The 18,910-nt window shown below is 37.5% G+C and overlaps 1 protein-coding gene across 1 annotated transcript; it reads left to right on the forward strand.

The window, feature by feature from the left end:
- Positions 1–17,103: 17,103 nt before the first annotated feature.
- LOC128133549 (uncharacterized) lies at positions 17,104–18,710 on the forward strand. Its single transcript, XM_052771032.1, has 3 exons — positions 17,104–18,135; positions 18,213–18,403; positions 18,665–18,710. Exons 1-3 carry the CDS (start codon positions 17,104–17,106, stop codon positions 18,708–18,710), a joined length of 1,269 nt encoding a protein of 422 aa, XP_052626992.1.
- Positions 18,711–18,910: the final 200 nt, after the last annotated feature.

Consider the following 18,910-nt stretch of genomic DNA (forward strand, 5'->3'; position numbering starts at 1 on the left):
TCTCCTAGAGCTCTACTAAATCTCTTGCTAAGCGCTAGTGATACAAACGATCGGGTAGCCCCCGAATCAAATAATATTGTAGCAAAAATGCCGTTCACAAAGAACGACCCTATACAAAACATATAACCATAAGCAATAATCAATCAATAATAATATAGAGATGAAGGGAAAATACATACCCGTCACCACATCAGGAGTCGCTCGTGCCTCCTCTGCTGTCATCTGAAAGGCTCTACTCTTCGCCACTGGCGCCTCGGCTCGGCCCTGCCGTCCATCTGTAATCCTCAAAGTAGTAGGGGCAGGTGCAGCCACCTTCCCTGCTGTAGCTAAACTCGGACACTGGGACTTTTTATGTCCCCTCTGATTGCACTGAAAGCAAATCAGATCTGATGCTGCAATGGCGGTAGCAGGGGCCGTACAATCCCTGCTCAAATGCCCAGTCCGACCGCACTTGTAGCAGCCGAAACTCCCTGCCTTGCACACCCCATCGTGCAATCTCCCACACTTGCCACATCGACCGTGGCTCTGATGACTCTTGGATCTGTGATCTGAAACCTTAGGCTTTTTGTCCGAACTACCTGTACCCGAAACCGCCTCCGGTTTCCTCTTCCTCTCCATCTCAAGGTCAATCTCCCTCTCCCGAGCCCTAGCAATCATGTCATCCATCGTTTTACAGTTGGACCGGCTCACAAACTGGCAGATATCGCTCTGCAACATCTCATGATAACGGGCCTTCTTCATTTCCTCACCGGCTGCATACTGAGGAACGAGAAGAGCCCTCTCCCTGAACTTGGCAGTAATCTCCGCCACGGTCTCTGTAGTCTGAGTGAGGTCCTGAAACTCTCTGGCTAACTACTGCACCTCAATAACCGGTGCAAACTCCTCCCTGAACCTGGTAGAGAAATCAGCCCAGGTCATGGCATCTAGCGCTGCATCATCTCCAATGGTATGTCTGACCTCTTCCCACCAATCCCGTGCCCTGTCCTTCAGAAGACAGGACGCCAATCTAACCTTGTCCCCCTCGGGACACTTGCTCGTGCGGAAAGCATTGGCCACATCCGCCAACCATCTAGTACTCCCTATGGGGTCCCGTGCCCCGTGGTAATCTGGAGCTCCACATGCCCTGAACTCCCTGAACATAAGTGTGCGCGACCCCATCATGGCCGCCACCTCGGCACGGAAAGTGCCCAACCTCTCATCCATCAGCTCTAGGATACCCTCCTTGATCGAACCGAAGATCACAGGAGGCTGCTCCAGTATGATACGAGTAATCTCTGAAGAAAGAAACTCTTTGGTCTGCTCATCCATACGCTCAGCCCCCGAGCCTGATCCTGATCCCTCCCCGGCACCGGTACTGCCGTCTGCTAGCCTCGAACGCAAAACCACCATTCTGAAACACATCATGGCAACATCAGAAAACTGAAATATCTCAAGGGATCATTGATATTGCTACTAGCTTCCTGGTCTTGCCTCAACCTTCCTTGATTCAAGTACGGATCCTCTGCTTTCAGTAGTACGGGCCCATACTACCTTCCACATCTATCCGTACATTCCTCAAGAACTGCCTTGACTCCACCAAGTCACTACTACAACTACTGATCTCTGCTACTCTCATCCTAGGCTTGCCCTAGGGAAATATTTGACTCCACTCAAACCAGTCCTCAGCTGCTAAAGGCCTCCTTATAATGCTAATTAGCCATCACCTGAGTACCATCACATGTGATGAGGCTCAGATTATCCTTCGAGTAAAAGGCCCGTCCCTACAACGGTTGGACTCAAACAAGAGCTGTGCAATAGGGCCAAATCCAACACTCTGAGATTATTCAACCCTGATCACATGTGACGTGACGTATTCACCTAATGGCTAACTCCCATCACTCTGAGTCCCACAAAGCACAAAGCAAGCAGCATTCGGACACAAGAAACTACTCAAGCAATTCTATCCTCATAACGAGAAAACTGTACTAGCATACAATGCTAAACTCATACTATCAGGCATAACCTAAACAGGCTATCCTACTGCTGTCTACTCAATACTAGCATGCAATTCTCAATAAGCTGAAACACATATAGCAGGCACATAAGGCATCCTCCTAGATCCTTAGTCCTATTCTAGCATGCTGTTCTACTGAAACTGAAACTGAAACTGGAACTAAAACTGAAACTGAAACTTGTATGGGTAATTTGGGAGTACTTACTTGAGCTCAGCTGATCGCATGCACCACACCCTTATTTCGTTTAAAAATTCTTTTCTTTTCTAAGTGCTTTTCAAAATTCTTTCGAAAACATTTTCCTTTTGAAAATCTTTTTATCTTTCCCTTAGTTTGAGTTCAGATACACCCGAAAGTGTATCCGAATCCCTCAAACCAAGGCTCTGATACCAACTTGAAACATCCCAAAAATATGACCCGAAAATTTCATTTTAATATAACCAAAAATCATAAAACTGAGTATCATATAATAAAACCATACGCTATGTATCTCAAACCATACTAAAATACTGTGAGAAAATTGTGTCACAACTATATCAAAACATATCTAAGAAAACTGTATCAACTCCCAGGACAAAAACTGAAGATGTGGTGTGTGCGATGCCATCATCCCGAGCTCTTCCCTTTACTTGCGGAAGTACCTGAAACTAAAAACTGAAACCGTAAGCACGAAGCTTAGTGAGCTCCCCCAAACTACCACATACCACACAATAACAAATAAAGCACATATTGGGCCTTACCCACTGCTTCGGACCGAAGTCCGGAACTAGCTGCATCGGACCGAAGTCCGGAACTGACTGCATCGGACCGAAGTCCGGAACTAACTGCATCGGATCGAAATCCGGAACTGACTGCATCGGACTGAAGTCCGGAACTAACTGCATCGAACGGAAGTCCGGAACTGATTGGGACCTTGTCCCCTACATCGGACTGGAGTCCAGAACTAACTGCATCGGACCGAAGTCCGAAACTGTCTGAACATAGCATAACATAAACACGTATTTGCTAACATAACACATATACTGCATCAGACCGAAGTCCGGAACACATAACACAAAACATGCTTGAATCACAAAGACATCAAGCACTCTAACTACTGCATCGGACTGAAGTCCGGAACTACTGCTAACTAAACGGGCCGGCATTGTGGCCATAGACCCGTTCTTACTGGAAGGAAACTCACCTCGTGAGCTGGCTGCTGTGTGTATGGCTCTTGAAGCTATCTGCTACTGCTCCGGTATCTCCCCGGCTACAATTCCATAAACACACTCAATCAACTACTAATAACTGAATTGGGGTAAAATGACTCTTTTACCCCTGGTCAAAGTCAACTCTCTCGGTCAAAGTCAACCTATAGTTGACCTGACACGCCGAGTTGGGCCGCCAACTCGCCGAGTCTCTATTCTCACTTCTCAACCCTATTTGTGGCTACTCGTCGAGTAGGGCATCAACTCGATGAGTTCCCTTTCGATTCTAAAACTCAGGCCATCTGCATCCGACTCGCCGAGTCGTATGAACAACTCGACGAGTTGTTCTTTGAGCTAAGAAGATTGCCTTGGACTCGCCGAGTTGTATGAACAACTCGTCGAGTCCCTCCATTACTGAGTCTGACCTCCAACTCACTGATTCCACTCTACTACTCACTGGTCCCCACTGGGCGTCACTCAAAAAGGGGAAAATCGGGGACTCGCGACTCGACTCGCCGAGTCGCTTGCATGCAACTACTCTAAACTCGATTCTGCTTGAATCCAGCATATAAAACTTATAGATCTGGGCTCCCTTAGCTCGATTAACACGTAAAGATTCTATCTTTACATGCCCATAAGCATCCATGAAGATTATAAGGCTCAAAAAGCATGATAAAGGCTAGATCTAGGGTTCTCATGCAAAGCAACATCAAAAAGGCAATAGATCCGGGCTCTACAACTCTTAAATGAACAGATCTAGGGATATCTCGACCTATTAAGGCATCCATACAACTATAAGGTTTGGAAAATACATCAAACTACCCCTAGAAGTGTTCTAATGGAGGTTTTGAGCATAAAACAGAAGGATTCCGAGAAATACCTCAATGAACTCTGATTTTGACCTTGGATCTTTGCCCTATACCTCTTCTCTTTGGTTCTTTCTTCCTTTTCTTCTCTAAACCTTCAAGATTTCACACAAAAGCACTTTAATCAATCAAGGGATGGTTTAGGGTTTCTCACAGACTCTCTGAGGGTGAAGGAGGCGAGTTTGGGTCACATAACATTGCTTAAATAGTGAGCAAACCCGGGGATTTAGGGTTTCTTCCTGGCAGGCAGACTCGTCGAGTCCCGAATATGGACTCGCCGAGTTGCCGACTTACACGTGCTCGAAATCCTGTCCCTACTCGACGAGTCGGGCTATAGACTCGCCGAGTCCCTCTTGAAAACTTCTAAATAAATACCATGGAAGCAACATACCAGATACGGGTCGTTACAGACTGACAATCCTGCACTTATATTGTTAGCTACAGTTAGGCGGGCACGTTTGGGGGTGACAAATTTTATAATCATACGACGCCTGAAGAAACGTCAAGGAGATCATCAGTCATATTAGTATGGTTATACGAACTCGTAATAGTATCAACTAACCTTTTGTTTACGGGATTTCTTCCTTCCATAGTTTTTTTTGAAGGAATAAAACTACTTTACTTCCTGGTGGTAGCCAGGGTTTTCAAACAGAACATACATTACATACTGGTGGTAGCCAGGGTTTTCAAACGGACATATCTTTATACAGAAATCAACAAACGTGTTAGAAAATATTAGATTTTCTTGGAAAGCATGCATACATAATCCAGAACTTGATAACAATGGTTTTCGATACAAACGACATTTTACTTATAATGAAAAGAAACCATTTATACAAATTCAGTGACTAGTTTCCAATTCAAAAACATGCTTATGAACTCACCAGCTTTATGTTGATACGTTTTCAAAATCGCTTGTATTCTTAGGACAATGTTAGACAGGTACCTTGCCAACTTTTGGTGAAGACGGAGCATTTTGGAGTCTCATCTTTATCTTTTGCTTATACTGATGTATACAAACCATGAGTTTCAAAACAGATGTAAATATTCATATCGTAATGTAATGGTTGTGTTTACTTTGATTGCTATTATACGATTGTTGTGATACTACGCATGACGTCACCCGCCCCCGGATGTTTCCGCCGTTGTTTTCTGACGGTTCGGGGGTGTGACAACTCTCAAGGCTCAAAATGCACTCACAAAGGATATTAGGGTTTTCAGAGGCGTTTGATGGTGAATGAGGCTGTTAAGGGTGAGGCTTAAAGGAGTTAAGGGCGTTTATATAGGTCTCAAGTCCGAGTTTTAGGGTTTGAACATCCTGGCACGTACGCCCAACGTACTCTTGGTACGTCCAACGTACGTGTTGCCCCTCCACGATCCTCCTCGCCAAGTATGCTAAGTGTACTCATATAATAAAAATACTTCATGGGCTACAAGGTCATACCTAATTTGGAGTGTTACAACATGCAAAAATGGTTGGCGGCAATAGGAGTTTTCCTTCTAATCGTATTGACTGGATTAAGGAAGCTCCACTGAAATTTCTAACATTCGTGTGGAGATCAAAAATGGGCAGTGTCCCCTCATTTTTAGCTCTGAATCTGCGGGGAGTCATCATCAACTCCCTTACTTGTGGTCAATGTAACAGGGCTGTCAAATGTGCTGATCATATCCTTACTAATTGTAGTTTTGCTAACACTACTCGGGAATGGATATTCAGGTGGTGCGATATACGGTTTGTCTCAATCAATAATGTTGGTGATTTGCTTAATTTTGCTTCTACCTGGAGTAGTTGCAAAAAGAAAAAGAAAAATTGTTGACTTTAATTTGCTACGAGATGTTATGGTTGGTGTGGAAAGCAAGGAACAACCGAATATTTAATTAAAGATCCTTATCACCAACATTTGTTGTTGATAATATCAAATGCCTGGTTTTTGTTTGGTTAAAACATAAGGGTAAAAAAAAGGAGATTAAATGGATGGAGTGGAGTATTTCTCCCTTCTTATGTTTGTAACCCGCTTAATACTTTGTACTTGTTCTATTTCGTTTCTCACCGACTAGTTGCATGCTAGTTTTGGCCTTTATTATATATGATTTGCCTTTTAAAAAAAGTGAGTGTTCATGAATTATGTACACATTAAATAATAAACAACTAAAATTAAACAATTTTAATTTTTAATTTGGTTTATGCATTTATGAGTTAAAACCACATAATGATTTATTTTGGAAGTGGTGATTTGATACTTATTTTCCATCAAACTCATTCACATGTATCCTAAAAATAATATGCATGTGAACATTTATATAAAAAACAATATATTACCATTTACCTAGCAAATTATAACACCTTTGTTCTAGAAATATGTAAATTCTGAAGTTGATCTCTATTCTAAAAATATGTAAAATCAATAATTTATATTTCCATTTACTTACCAATATATAAAAGAAGTGAGTTTTGAATAAACTTACAAGAACCAAGAAGATGATATAACTATAAAATCAGAAAGACTAAAGTAATAACAGTAACACCTCTAAACAGTGTTGGCTTCTGATTTTTAAGAATTAACATGGGTAAGGCTAAGGGGAATGGTAACACTCTTGGCACCTTGCCACATCACCTTTTTGGATGCCATATCATTTTTCTTCATTTAACACCTAATCTTAGCATTTGCTAAGAAGTGGTAACACTCCTAGCACTCCAATTTTTTTTTTCTGATTTTCTTTTTTCTAATTCAATTAAATTATTTTATTATACTACACAAACATATTTTGTGCACAAATATTAATCAAATTTAATTTTAATATAATATAAATCAATTACATGAAAATAAATATAATATTTAAGTGCCGGATCCTTTTGGTTCTTTTAAATCAATGTTTGATCGATGCTTGGGACCAAATTTGTAGCGAATTATCAAATGAGGGTTAAAACAATTTAATTGAAATAAAAGTTTTGAAAATGGGACTATATTTGTAAATAATTTTGTAGTGATGGTAGGAATCAGTTATTTTGAAATGAAGTTTTGAAATGGGAAGGTTGCTGACATACACATGTTGAGAACCAATGGGATGGAGACTTTTCTTTCTCTCTCCACCCGCCAACATGTTAACCAATTGAAAATAACGAATCCTTTGGCGAGCTTTTAGGGGCCGTGTTTAACATTGATAGTGAGGTTGGTGGCGACCCCCACTCCTCTTAGCTTAATCACTCATGCTTGTTTCAGATTTGTAAGAAGACATGAACTGTGAAGCCGAGAAGGTAATATTGTAGAAATAGAGACTATTGATAAGCAGGGCCGGTCCAAATGTATATGGGGCCCGGGGTGAAAAGGAAAAAAAGAGCTCCTTATAGACAAATATAATGAAGATTAAAAAAAATATCATTTATTCTTCGATATAAACTCGTTCAATTAGCAACAACAAGCAAGCCAAATTATTTATCTTTTGACCTAGTTTGAGTATGAACCAAATTTAGGCCTTAAAAATCATTTAGGTAATATTTTTTTTTTATATATATACACTACATAGCCAATAAATTTTGGGCCCCCAAGAGGCGTGGGCCCTGGACGGTCGCCCGGGTTACCCACCGTCTGGACCGGCCCTGTTGATAAGGATCCTAAACGATTCAGTTTCCAACTTTCCATAAGTCCATAACTAATTTTTTTCCTTGTCCCCTTATGTATTAGTGGCTTAGCGTATCAACGTAATCGAGAACGAATCGTTTTTATTTTTCTAATTTCCAGCTACTTCTAGACTATGCTCGGGCTTCCCTTCGACACTTCATTTTTCCTAATTTTGTTTCGAACTAATATAAAATTGATTTTTTGGCCCTTGAAGGAGAGTGGGCCAGTTCAGATGCACTTCTTGAACTCCCGAGGGTCGGCCTGCTTGGATGAAGTGGGAAAAAATTATTTGGTTGAGGTCATCTCGCATAGGTGCCATAATGAAAGAGAAGCAAATATATAAATACAAAGACATTTTTCGCCTTATATGTCGTATATCATCAAGAATCTAACACATGTATTGTTCAAATACAACAAAATTGGCTTTGAGTCATTAAACTTGAACACAAGCTCATGTCCTATGTACACACACAAATGCATCACCTGAAGACCAAGAAAAATTCATGCATTTTAACAAATATTTATTTTTCATTACTGAAACTTTCTTATAAGTTCAGTTATAAAACCTAATTATAACACAAAATTATACACAAATTTCAAATTTAATCTTATGAATTTAAATTCAGGCATTATAACAAATATTTCTTTTTGGTAAATGAAAGTTTATTATAAGTTTAGTCATAAAACCTAATTAAACACAAAATTAATCATAAATTTTAGGTTTCATTTTGTGAATTTGTATGTTTACATTAAATATTTTTGAAGTATAAATATTGAATTCTTGTAACATGTTAAGATGAGTGACATCCAAAATGAAAATTTGCATATTTTACCTGTGGTTTTTGTATTTTTGTTTTCATCAATCACTACTTGAAAAATGTGGTTTTCCGATGCCCATATACATTGATACCATCGCCAAAACAACTTCACCATTGGATTTCTACCGAAATATTTATAGTCCTACAAAGGCTTGTGGGTAATAATTTGTGACGAATTTCCGATGGAATTGCGACAGATTACGTTTTTGTCCGAAATTACCGACATAATGTATTTTGACCAAGTTTGACTGTATTTTTTGACGAATTACCGATAACATTGATTGAACCAAGTTTGACCCGATTACCGACAAACTTCAGACGAATTTGGTAGTTTTAAGTGACAAATTGTTTTCTCACTAATATGTCCAAGACAACTTGCCAACCTTGCTATGTGAGTATCGCCTAAAATGCAATTAAGATAGATTTCATATTTTTATAAAGATGTAAAAAAATATCAGTATTTTTCTGCTCAAAGTGTAGAAAAAGCTCAATGCATTAACTTATAATACTATTCAAATTCAACCACAAAACTTACAAACATCAACGTACAAATTGTCTAGTATCTTAAAAGTGTCAAATACAATTACACATGTTTAACTAATTAGTGTTTAAAACATAAAACTAAAAAAATTACACATAAAACTTACAACTCAATCAATATTTTATTTCAAAGAAAGGGAGATGAAAGGTCACATGAATCACAGGGTGTTCCTTTAGTCAATTCATTGTCGAGCTCTTTACTATTCTATATAAATATCCTATTCAATTTATGTATACCGGACGAAACCATACATGTTGCGTAGGAAAAAAGTTATATCGTTAAAATATATTAAAATTTAGGATATCTCTATGTTTTCTGATATTTTCAATACTTTATCGATAACTTTTATAGACATGTATTTTTCAATGAAAGTGACCAGACAACAACGATATGATATGTTGTGTAATGTGTCTAATGGTAATGAAGACACATGTTAGATTAATATTAGGGTAAAGATTATAAAATTGATACCCTTTATAGAGAATATATACAAAAACGTTACATTGTAATGAAGTAAAAAAAAATGAAATTGTAAAACCAAAAATTATTTTGTTTGTTTATGTCATATTGGAATAAATTTTTATATTGGAAAGTTGATAAAAATTAAACAGCCTCAACATTATATTATCGGGATAATGTCATAAAAAGCCTTAATTTTGTAAAAAAAAAGTCGGTTTTACCCTCCGACGGGTTTTTGTGTCATTAATGCCGCATACTTGTCTCACCTTTTGCGTTTATGCCAAATACCCAGTTGCAAGAGGGTTTACCGGTTACCCCTCTACTTACCCCTCAACTTTTCCAACTGTTTCTTAACCAATGAAGAAATTAACCCCGTTTGGTAAACGTTAGACATAGAGCTCCACACCCTCTCTCCGAAGCGTCAACTCAATCGCAGTCAATCATAGTCTACTGAGAAAAATCTTGGGCTTTTGGAAGGGAATCATCACGAAATTTGGGTATTTGAAGAGGATTAGGTCTACATTGTTGGTATCGTTGTTCTAGCAGGAAGATAGTTGGGTGATAGTCTCGTTGAGTTGTTGAACCAGTAAGTTTCTCAAATCCATGATTAAAGCAATTATCTAGTTAAAATTCTTCGATTTTGTTTGTAAAATCTTTTTGATTTTGCAGGTAACTGTAATGGCTTCATCGGATGACGTTTTCAAAGAACTATTTGCTAGTATATACGAGCCCTTCTCTGGACTAAATGAGATGGATTATGAGCTCCATGGTATTTATATGGATCACGAACCAGAGCATGAGTTCGTGACTGCACTTGATAAATGTAGGGACGTCTTTCTCAATGTTCTACTTAGTGATGAAAACTTAAGGAATTCAAGCATGGCTGATGAAATCAGAGCACAAGTTTATCATGCTAATGAATGGCAAAGTGATGAAGAAGGTGAACAAGAGGCGGTGAAGAATAAGTACAGAATTCATGATCCAAACACACCATGGGATAAGATGGAACCTAAGGTAGGTGATATGTTTGAGTCTCCTGCACAACTTAAGTTTTGTATTCAAAATTATGGGGTGTCAAATGGATATCAGATATACTTTGAAAAATGTGATAAAACTAGACTAGTTGCAAGATGTGGGAAGAGGACAGAGATGAATGATTGTCTTTTCAGATTGTATGCTAGATGGATGTACAATGAAAAATCATTTCAAGTTAAAAATTTGGTTGGAGAGCATCGTTGCAGTTGGAAGTTCAAATTTGGAAGTCTTGTTTCCCCTGAATGGATAGGTAGGCATTACATTACTGAAATTGCAAACACACCTAAGATGAAACTTAGGGACATGATTGCCGATATCAAACAAAGGTTGAGATGTGTAGTATCCATTGGGCAAGTCCGTAGGGCAAAAAAATGGGCCACTGAGTTGATTGAAGGAAAACTAACTGAACATTATGCTAGGGTATGGGATTATGCTGATGAATTATTAAGGTCCAACCCAGGTTCAACATGCAAAGTTAGTGTCACTGTCAATCCAGATGGGAAGAACTACTTCCACAGATTTTACATTGGTTTCAAAGCTTTAAGTGATGGATGGAAATTAGGGTGTAGAAGAGTAATTAGTTTGGATGGATGCTTCCTGAAAGGACAGGTGAAGGGTGAGTTGTTGACTGTCATTGGTAGAGATGCTAATAACCAGGTATATCCTATTAGATGGGCTGTTGTTGATGTTGAAAACAAGCCTAACTGGACTTGGTTTATTGAGCTTCTTAGAGATAGTGTAGACCTTCATGATGGCAGAGGATTGGTGGTGATATCTGACCAACATAAGGTTTGTTTTCAATACTCCATTTTATATAAATGTTAATACAATTTAAAAGGGATGCATATTGACTTGAATGTTCTTGTCTTGTAGGGATTGGTTGAAGCTGTAAAAGATATACTCCCAAATGTTGAGCACAAGCAATGTGCCAGGCATGTTTATGCCAATTTCAAGAAAGCATACACAGGGTTGGAGTTCAAGAAATTATTTTGGGTTGCATCAATGAGTTGTGTAGAAAGTGACTTTATGAGGCACATGGAAACCATCAAGAAGTTGAGCCCATCTGCATATGTGTACTTGATGTCAAGACAACCAAAAACATGGTGTAGAGCTTACTTTGATAGGAGTTATGCATGTGAAGCAGTTGAGAATGAAATCTCTGAGTGTTTCAACTCAATCATTGTTGATGCTAGGAAAAAACCCCTTTATCACAATGCTTGAGGAGATCAGGATATATATAATGGACAGGTTTTCCCACATGACAGAGGAAAATGTTAAATGGAAATCAAATGTTTGTCCTGCTATACTTAGGAAAATGCAGTTGTTTGGGAAAAATATGAGGTATGCATAAAAGAAATTTAACATTTGTTGTTTCTTTTTATTATTCTTACTTACTATACCAACTTATGCAGGTTATGGGTTGTAGTTCATAGTCAAGGACATGTTTTTGAAGCTAGAAGAGGATGTGACAGCTATATGGTGGACTTGGACAGCAAGACTTGCAGTTGCAGATTATGGGATTTGTCTGGGATCCCATGTGTACATGCAAATGCAGCCATCAACTACATCAATCAAACACCAGATGTATATATTGATGGGTACACTACAAGAAAAAAGGCCTTTTACGACGCGCAATTTATGTCACGCAGTGATTTATGATACGAAAAAGCACGTGACCTGAAAATAATGTCAGCTCTCTAGAAATTTTAAGGATTTAGAACGCGCATTCTTGCGTGACCTAGAATAAGTGTTAGAAAAAAACACGGAGGGCACTTATTATAAAATATGCGTCATCTAAACATGTCGCTTTATATTTTTTAATGAAACGCGCTCTTTAGTAATAAGCGGGAAAAAGAAAACCCAAAAATTAGAAAAGCCCGCTTTCACTTCCCTCTTTACCCTAGCCCGCTTTCACTTCCCTCTTTACCCTAATCGGCGATACTTCTTTCCCCTTCCCACATCGACCGCTAACTACTCCCCTCACACTCCGACCACCACTTTGTGTTATTTCCTGGTCGTCGACCCTCTACCATCGTCGACCCTCCGCCAACGTCGCATCTTTTTCACACCTTCCTCTGCCATCGACCTATTAGCTCTTCGAAATTAGAAGGACTATGTAACAATTCCAGTAGAAGATCAAGGCCAACAAGACAACAATCCCTTCCAGTTCCTAAATCTCAACAAGGCTTCGGTGGTTTTATTAGCTAACACTACTAAAAAAAATCAAAAGACCCCCTTGTTCTGATCTACCTTCATTTTCATCTTTCTCTTCCTCTTTCTACATGACGAATTCAAGAACACGATTGACTAGTTTGTTAGTCTCAAATCGCAAACCCAACATCAATTTTGACTTATAGAGAACCATATATATATATATATATATATATATATATATATATATATATATATATATATATATATATATATATTGTTGCTGGATATTGCGCTCTCTCAGTTCTGTATTTTTTAGGGCTCGTTTCATCTGTTCATTGTCGCCCTACCACAGGAGATCTTATAACTCTGACCAATCCACCCCCTTCAATCATCTTTGCTATCAAGATCATATGTGTCCGCCATTTTCTTAAAGGTGCTTTCATTTTCGAGATTTCATTCAGTATCTTGGAGAAATATTACGGAGAAATATTACATGATCCTATCGGACTCAGGAAGAGAGCTTTAAAGCGCCGTCAAGACCGCATCCCCCAAAAATAATAGTGCTAGCTGACCTCAACGTTGATCCTCCTACTGATACTGAAGCCCTCGATTGTTTTCCCAGGTCTTTCACATTTCTTTGTTTTCCCTATCTTATATTACCATTTAATCTCTTAAACTCATTTTTTTGTTCTCCAATTTCATGAAAATAGTTAAGTGCAAATGTGCAATCAATTTAATGTTCGGGAAAGTAACTCCATTTTTGTTCCCCAATCTCTTAAACTCATTTTTTTGCTCCCCAACATCAGAGTTATGGACTGGGGAGTTCAGAAGACTATGGTTCAGGGAAAGAACTTGAGGGTAAGGATTATTGGACTGTGAGTAAACCTAAAAAGTTTGTCCAGTCAATTCCTTTTTTTATTTGCAATCAAACATGGGAATTGGGATTGGAATGGAGTTGAAGTCCAAATCCCACAAAATCCAATGAACCAATTGCCCCCTTAGTTATATTGTAATTTTGTTAGATCTTGATTTATATTATTAGATTATGTATCCATGATGTTGTAGTTTTCCCTTTTATTACTTATAAATCGATATGTTTCAGGGGAAAGATTATTGGTTCAAGAAGCAGAGTCCCAACCACCACACAAACTAGATGAAAACATGTGGAAGAAAAGGGAACACATTGAAGAAATTATTTTCTTGCTTCAGAGCTCTCATTGGCCAAAATCTGTGAGATACTAATTCTTTTATTTATTTATATATTTGCAAATCCCATCTCACCTTTTACTTTTTATATTTTTGTTGCTGTTGGCAGCTTCAAAAACAGTCTACACCAGAAGAAATTGAACTTGGTCAAGTTCTTAGACAACTAAATGATAAATTTGAAGTTGCATTAGAGCTTGTGGAATCCTTCCAAACAAAAAAAATTGTAATAATGTGTTCAATACAGGTTAGTTTAAGGATGATTAAGGACTGATAAGATATATGATACTGAAATTGAAAACATATGTTGATGAGAATGATCAAGGGTATATTTTTTTTCTTCCAAGAATAGTCAACCATGCATTGACTAGGTCAAAGACCAAAGTCAACTGGACAAAAGTTAAAAATTTTTGTATTGAATGCCCTCAGTAGTCCTAGAAAGCTTGTGTAGTCTAGTTTCCAGTCCTGTCATGCGTAACAAAAGACATGAATACCCTCATATCCAGTTGGTATCTTATTAACTATCTGAAACTATAGGTTGTTGTTCCAAGCTCAATACTAGCAGAAACTATGTGTATTTTCTTTATGATTATTTCGAGTCAATTCTAGACCATCTGCTGACATCTTTTGGAATTTTGAAAAAGATGAGTTTTCCCTATCATATAGATCAACGTTTATAAGATTGAGCAACCTTTGTCATTATATTTTTAATTTCCTGATGTGAACAAGTAATGTGATGAATTTTAATGTTTATTACTCTCTTTTATGATGCCATATATTTATATTTAACCATAAAATATTTAGTGGCACTGGATATGTTTCATTGACTGAATTTTGGTTTTACCGACAATCAAACTCAGAAGGTACTTGTTAAGATTTAGTTTATTATTTCAGATGTAATTTTTTTTGTCTTCTTTCTTTATTTTAATTGTTTGTTTGGCATTTCTCCTGAAGCATCATGAGGCATAGTTTTCGGTTTTGCCATTTAAGGTATATAATCTATTAGCAGTGAAAGGTTTAGGTCTCTTGAATAATATGTGTTTGATGTGGATACTCATAGAGCATAAAAATGGATACAAGTAAGATACTTCATGTCGTAAAAAATGTATGACATCTCTTAGTTCCAAATATTAATCATCTTGAAACCATCTATTAATAATATGGATTTATTTTCATGTCCAAGTTTTGTGTCGTGAAAATGCTATTATACATGCACTATATACATTATGTTCCCCCCAAATTTTGGAAAGGTACTAAATACCTTTTCTTCTACAATTTTGCCACACCAAGTGTTTAGATGCCTTGAATGGTAACTCAACTAGAAAGTTCCTGTTTAGTTTCTATTAAAGGACCCACAGTAAAAAGTCTAATGTTGGGTATATGAATATTAGGATTGTCATAATTCATCTCTTTGGGTATCGATGATGCACGACCTTCCTGAAATAAGGTTGTAGATTATATGTATTGTTAGTCTTGGTGATGAACTAATTTGGAGAGTACAAGTTTCAATCATAATCCCATGTTTTGGGTCTTTTCGATGGAAAAATAAAAAATATGTTTGTAAGTGTTTTTTTAATTGGTTAAGCCGGAGCGTATGAGTTGGATAGGATCAAACGTAAAATTTAACCTCTACTATTATGTTTTTTATTAATTTAAAAATCAAAGCAGCTAGAGGCAAATAACTGAAATGGGGATGTCATAAAAGGGTTATAGTAGTGAGAACATGAAGTAAACGGAAAAGATGTAAATATATACTACAAAAAAGTTAGTTGTTGGTGATTTCTTTAATGTTGCTGCAACCAGTATCTTTTAGGATTAAAAATCAGAAAGGGCAATGTACTTTCATTTTTTATTTTATTGTACCGTCTTACTTTTATTCCATTCTACTAGAACACTATACTTTAAACTACTATGCTATAAGCAATAGTTTTAAATATTAAAATATTTTCTCTTTATTCACATTGCAATAATCATTCATGCAGTGTTGTTTTTTTAATTTGAATGTATTTATTGATGCTTGGAAATCTTCTAAGCTTGCAACAACAGCGTCGAGGCAAAAGGTGTGGTTAATATATCGTTAATAGCTATAATATTATGTTTTATTGTAAGTTTTGTGGTTTTGCATGTTTACTTATATATTTTTCTTGATTGATGTTGTATTTTGTAGGATGGAGTTGAGTCTGAAAAAGCTCCACAATCTGAAAGGGGTATAAAGTCACGTGCAATTCTTTCTAGGCCTGTTAATGGAATTGTCATAGAACAGGTTCTCTTTTTTGCATTTAACTTTTAAACACGTTTTAGCATTGTTGTTGGATAATATCTTAGAGAAGCAGATTCTTTTTCTAAAATTAAAAAAAAAAAAAAAAAGTTAACATAGCTTTACAATGGCAAAATAATATCACGTTCTGTTCTTCTTTCTGCCTTTGAAACTGCAAGAGATGCTGGAGCTAGCCCTTACAGAACCTAAGAACAAAATGGAGAAGTGAGTTGAAGATGGAGAAGTGAGTTGAAGAGCTGACATGGAGATTGGACTTTGAAAAGCATTTGAGGGTATTTTTTTGATATTTCTTGTATCTAATTAGTTTGTAAATTTTTGTTACACCTATTGATTTGTTTTATCTTTCCATGAAATGTTACATTTGTCTACTATTGGAAGGATTATTTGTATGACATTAAATTTTGTGCAATGTATTGTATTTTTTGTATATGGTATTTTATTTTTTATTATGAAAATGCAAATTTAATTTGAAAACTAGTATATCTATAAATAATTAAAAAAAATTAAAATAACGATACGCAAAAATGTGTGTCGTCTTTATTTATGACATGGCCTTTCTTGACAGGGACTTCCTTGATACGCATTGCGTGTCATAAACACGCGCGTCGTAAGATTACGACACGCAAATGCATGTCGTCTTCTTTTATGACAGGGCCTTCCTTGATACGCATTGCGTGTCATAACCGCGCGTCGTAAATGCGCGTCATAAATGCGCGTCGTAAATGCGCGTCGTCTCTCTTTATGACAGGGCCTTCCTTGACGCGCATTTGCGCGTCGTCTGAGCATTTTACGACGCGCAATGAGCGTCGTAAAAGGCTGTTTTTCTAGTAGTGGTACTTTTCAAAGGAAAATTTTAAAAAGTCTTACTCCTCTAATATAAAACCAGTGAATGGGAGTAATCTTTGGAGCCAAACTGGATTCATAAAGCCATTGCCTCCTTTGGCTAGGAGAATGCCAGGTAGGCCTACTACCAAAAGGAAGAGACATGCTAGTGAGCAAGAGGGGAGGTTTTCATCAACAAGGGTATTTTTACCAAGAACAGTAAGATGTGGGAAATGCTTAGAGTATGGCCATAATCAAAAAAGTTGTAAGAATGAGAAAAAACCAGTAGTACCCTTGCTACCAAAGAAAAGAGGCAGACCAAGGAAACATCCATTGTTAACTGAATATGATGAGTCATTAAGAGCTTCTCAATCCAGTCAGCCTCCAATGCAGAAAAACAAGTCAAAGAAAGAAGCATCAAGTTCCAAGGTTTTAAAAGCCTCAAGGTCCAAAAAAGAAGCAACTGAATTTGATGAATCATTAAGAGCTTCTAAATCCAGTCAGCCTCCAAAGAAGAAAAACAAGTCAAAGAAAGAAGCATCAAGTTCCAAGGTTTTAAAAGCATCAAGGTCCAAAAAAGAGGCTACTTCACCTCATAAAGAAGATGTTTCTGCAACTCAAAAAGAAGTTGTTGTTGATGGTATTCAGACTGGGGAAGGTGATGGAATTCAGAATGAGGATCATGGTGATAGTATTGAGACTGGGGATCATGGTGATGATATTCAGATTGGGGAAGGTGGTGGTATTGAGACTGGGGGTCATGGTGATGATATTCAGACTGGGGATGTTAATGATGTTATTGTTGAAGATTGTCATATTGTTGAAGAAGTAGAAGTGGTTGATGTTGGAAAAGACGATGTTTTGCTTCCAAGGGTTGGTTTAGATCTACACAAAGTACTTGATGAGGTTGAGCAGGGGCTGGACGAAATATTAGGGGAGGGTAGTTTTCAACAACAATCAGAAACCTATGATGCTACTCAATCTGATTATGGGGGTAATGTTGAGTTTAATGATGGAAAAGCTGATGGTGTCCTTGTAGATAAGGTAAAACTGGATGTTGAACAGATTGCATCGATGTTGGAAGCAGGATATAGCATGGAAGAAATTGAAGGTATGGAAGGGGTAGAACTGGAACTGGATGACATGCTACCCGTTGAGCTGGTAAGAAATTACTTTTTTGTAAGTGTTTTTCATTATTTTTCTCCAATTTAATTTATTTATGTAATTATCAATATCAGGATATGGAAGATGTATTGGATCATCCTTCTGATAATGATGATGAGGCTGTTATTGATGATGTTGATGGTATTGTTGATGGTGGTGGTAAACAAGAAGAAGGAGGTGATGATGGTCACTTGGGTGATGATGAAGGTGAACAAGAAGAAGGAGGTGATGATGAAGGTCCTGATGATGTCCCTAGATTGACAAGGTTGAGAAAACCCTCTGAAAGGATCATTTTGTAGAAGTTGAAGAAGACAGTGCTTGACAAAAATGGAGGTGGTTCATCTGCTAGCAATCCAGTTAGGTTGGAGTAGTTGGTTAAGTGTTTTGGGGGTGTAGTGGGGAGGGTAAACACGGGCAGATGGAGCACTTTTTGCTAAATATTATTGTCATTCCACCCACTAAATGCAACATACATCCACTTGTTTTATGTTATAAACTTGGTTGCCTTTTTTGATAATTTATTTAGGTTTTTGGATACAATTGGATGGCTGCTACGTATTAGTGAGATGTAAAAAACCTTATGCAATTAATACACCCCCTTTTATTTGTGTTATGATGAATGTGTTATCCATTGTTGTCAATTTTTATTACCATTTTATGCATATTACTTTCCCATTTGTGTTATGGTGAACATGTGTACCATTATTGGCACATTTGAAAACCATTTATGCATGTTACTTCCCATTTGTGTTATGGTGAACATGTTTACAAT

Source organism: Lactuca sativa, chromosome 4 (assembly GCF_002870075.4).
Source record: "Lactuca sativa cultivar Salinas chromosome 4, Lsat_Salinas_v11, whole genome shotgun sequence".
In the NCBI taxonomy this organism is placed as follows: domain Eukaryota; kingdom Viridiplantae; phylum Streptophyta; class Magnoliopsida; order Asterales; family Asteraceae; genus Lactuca; species Lactuca sativa.

Excerpts from the sequence above, each read along its gene's own strand:
- LOC128133549 (XM_052771032.1), top strand. The coding sequence starts at position 17,104 with ATGCCAGGTAGGCCTACTACCAAAAGGAAGAGACATGCTAGTGAGCAA. Across the intron at positions 18,136-18,212 it reads ACATGCTACCCGTTGAGCTG|GATATGGAAGATGTATTGGA; the intron begins GTAAGAAATTAC and ends TATCAATATCAG. Across the intron at positions 18,404-18,664 it reads GATGTCCCTAGATTGACAAG|GTTTTTGGATACAATTGGAT; the intron begins GTTGAGAAAACC and ends TAATTTATTTAG.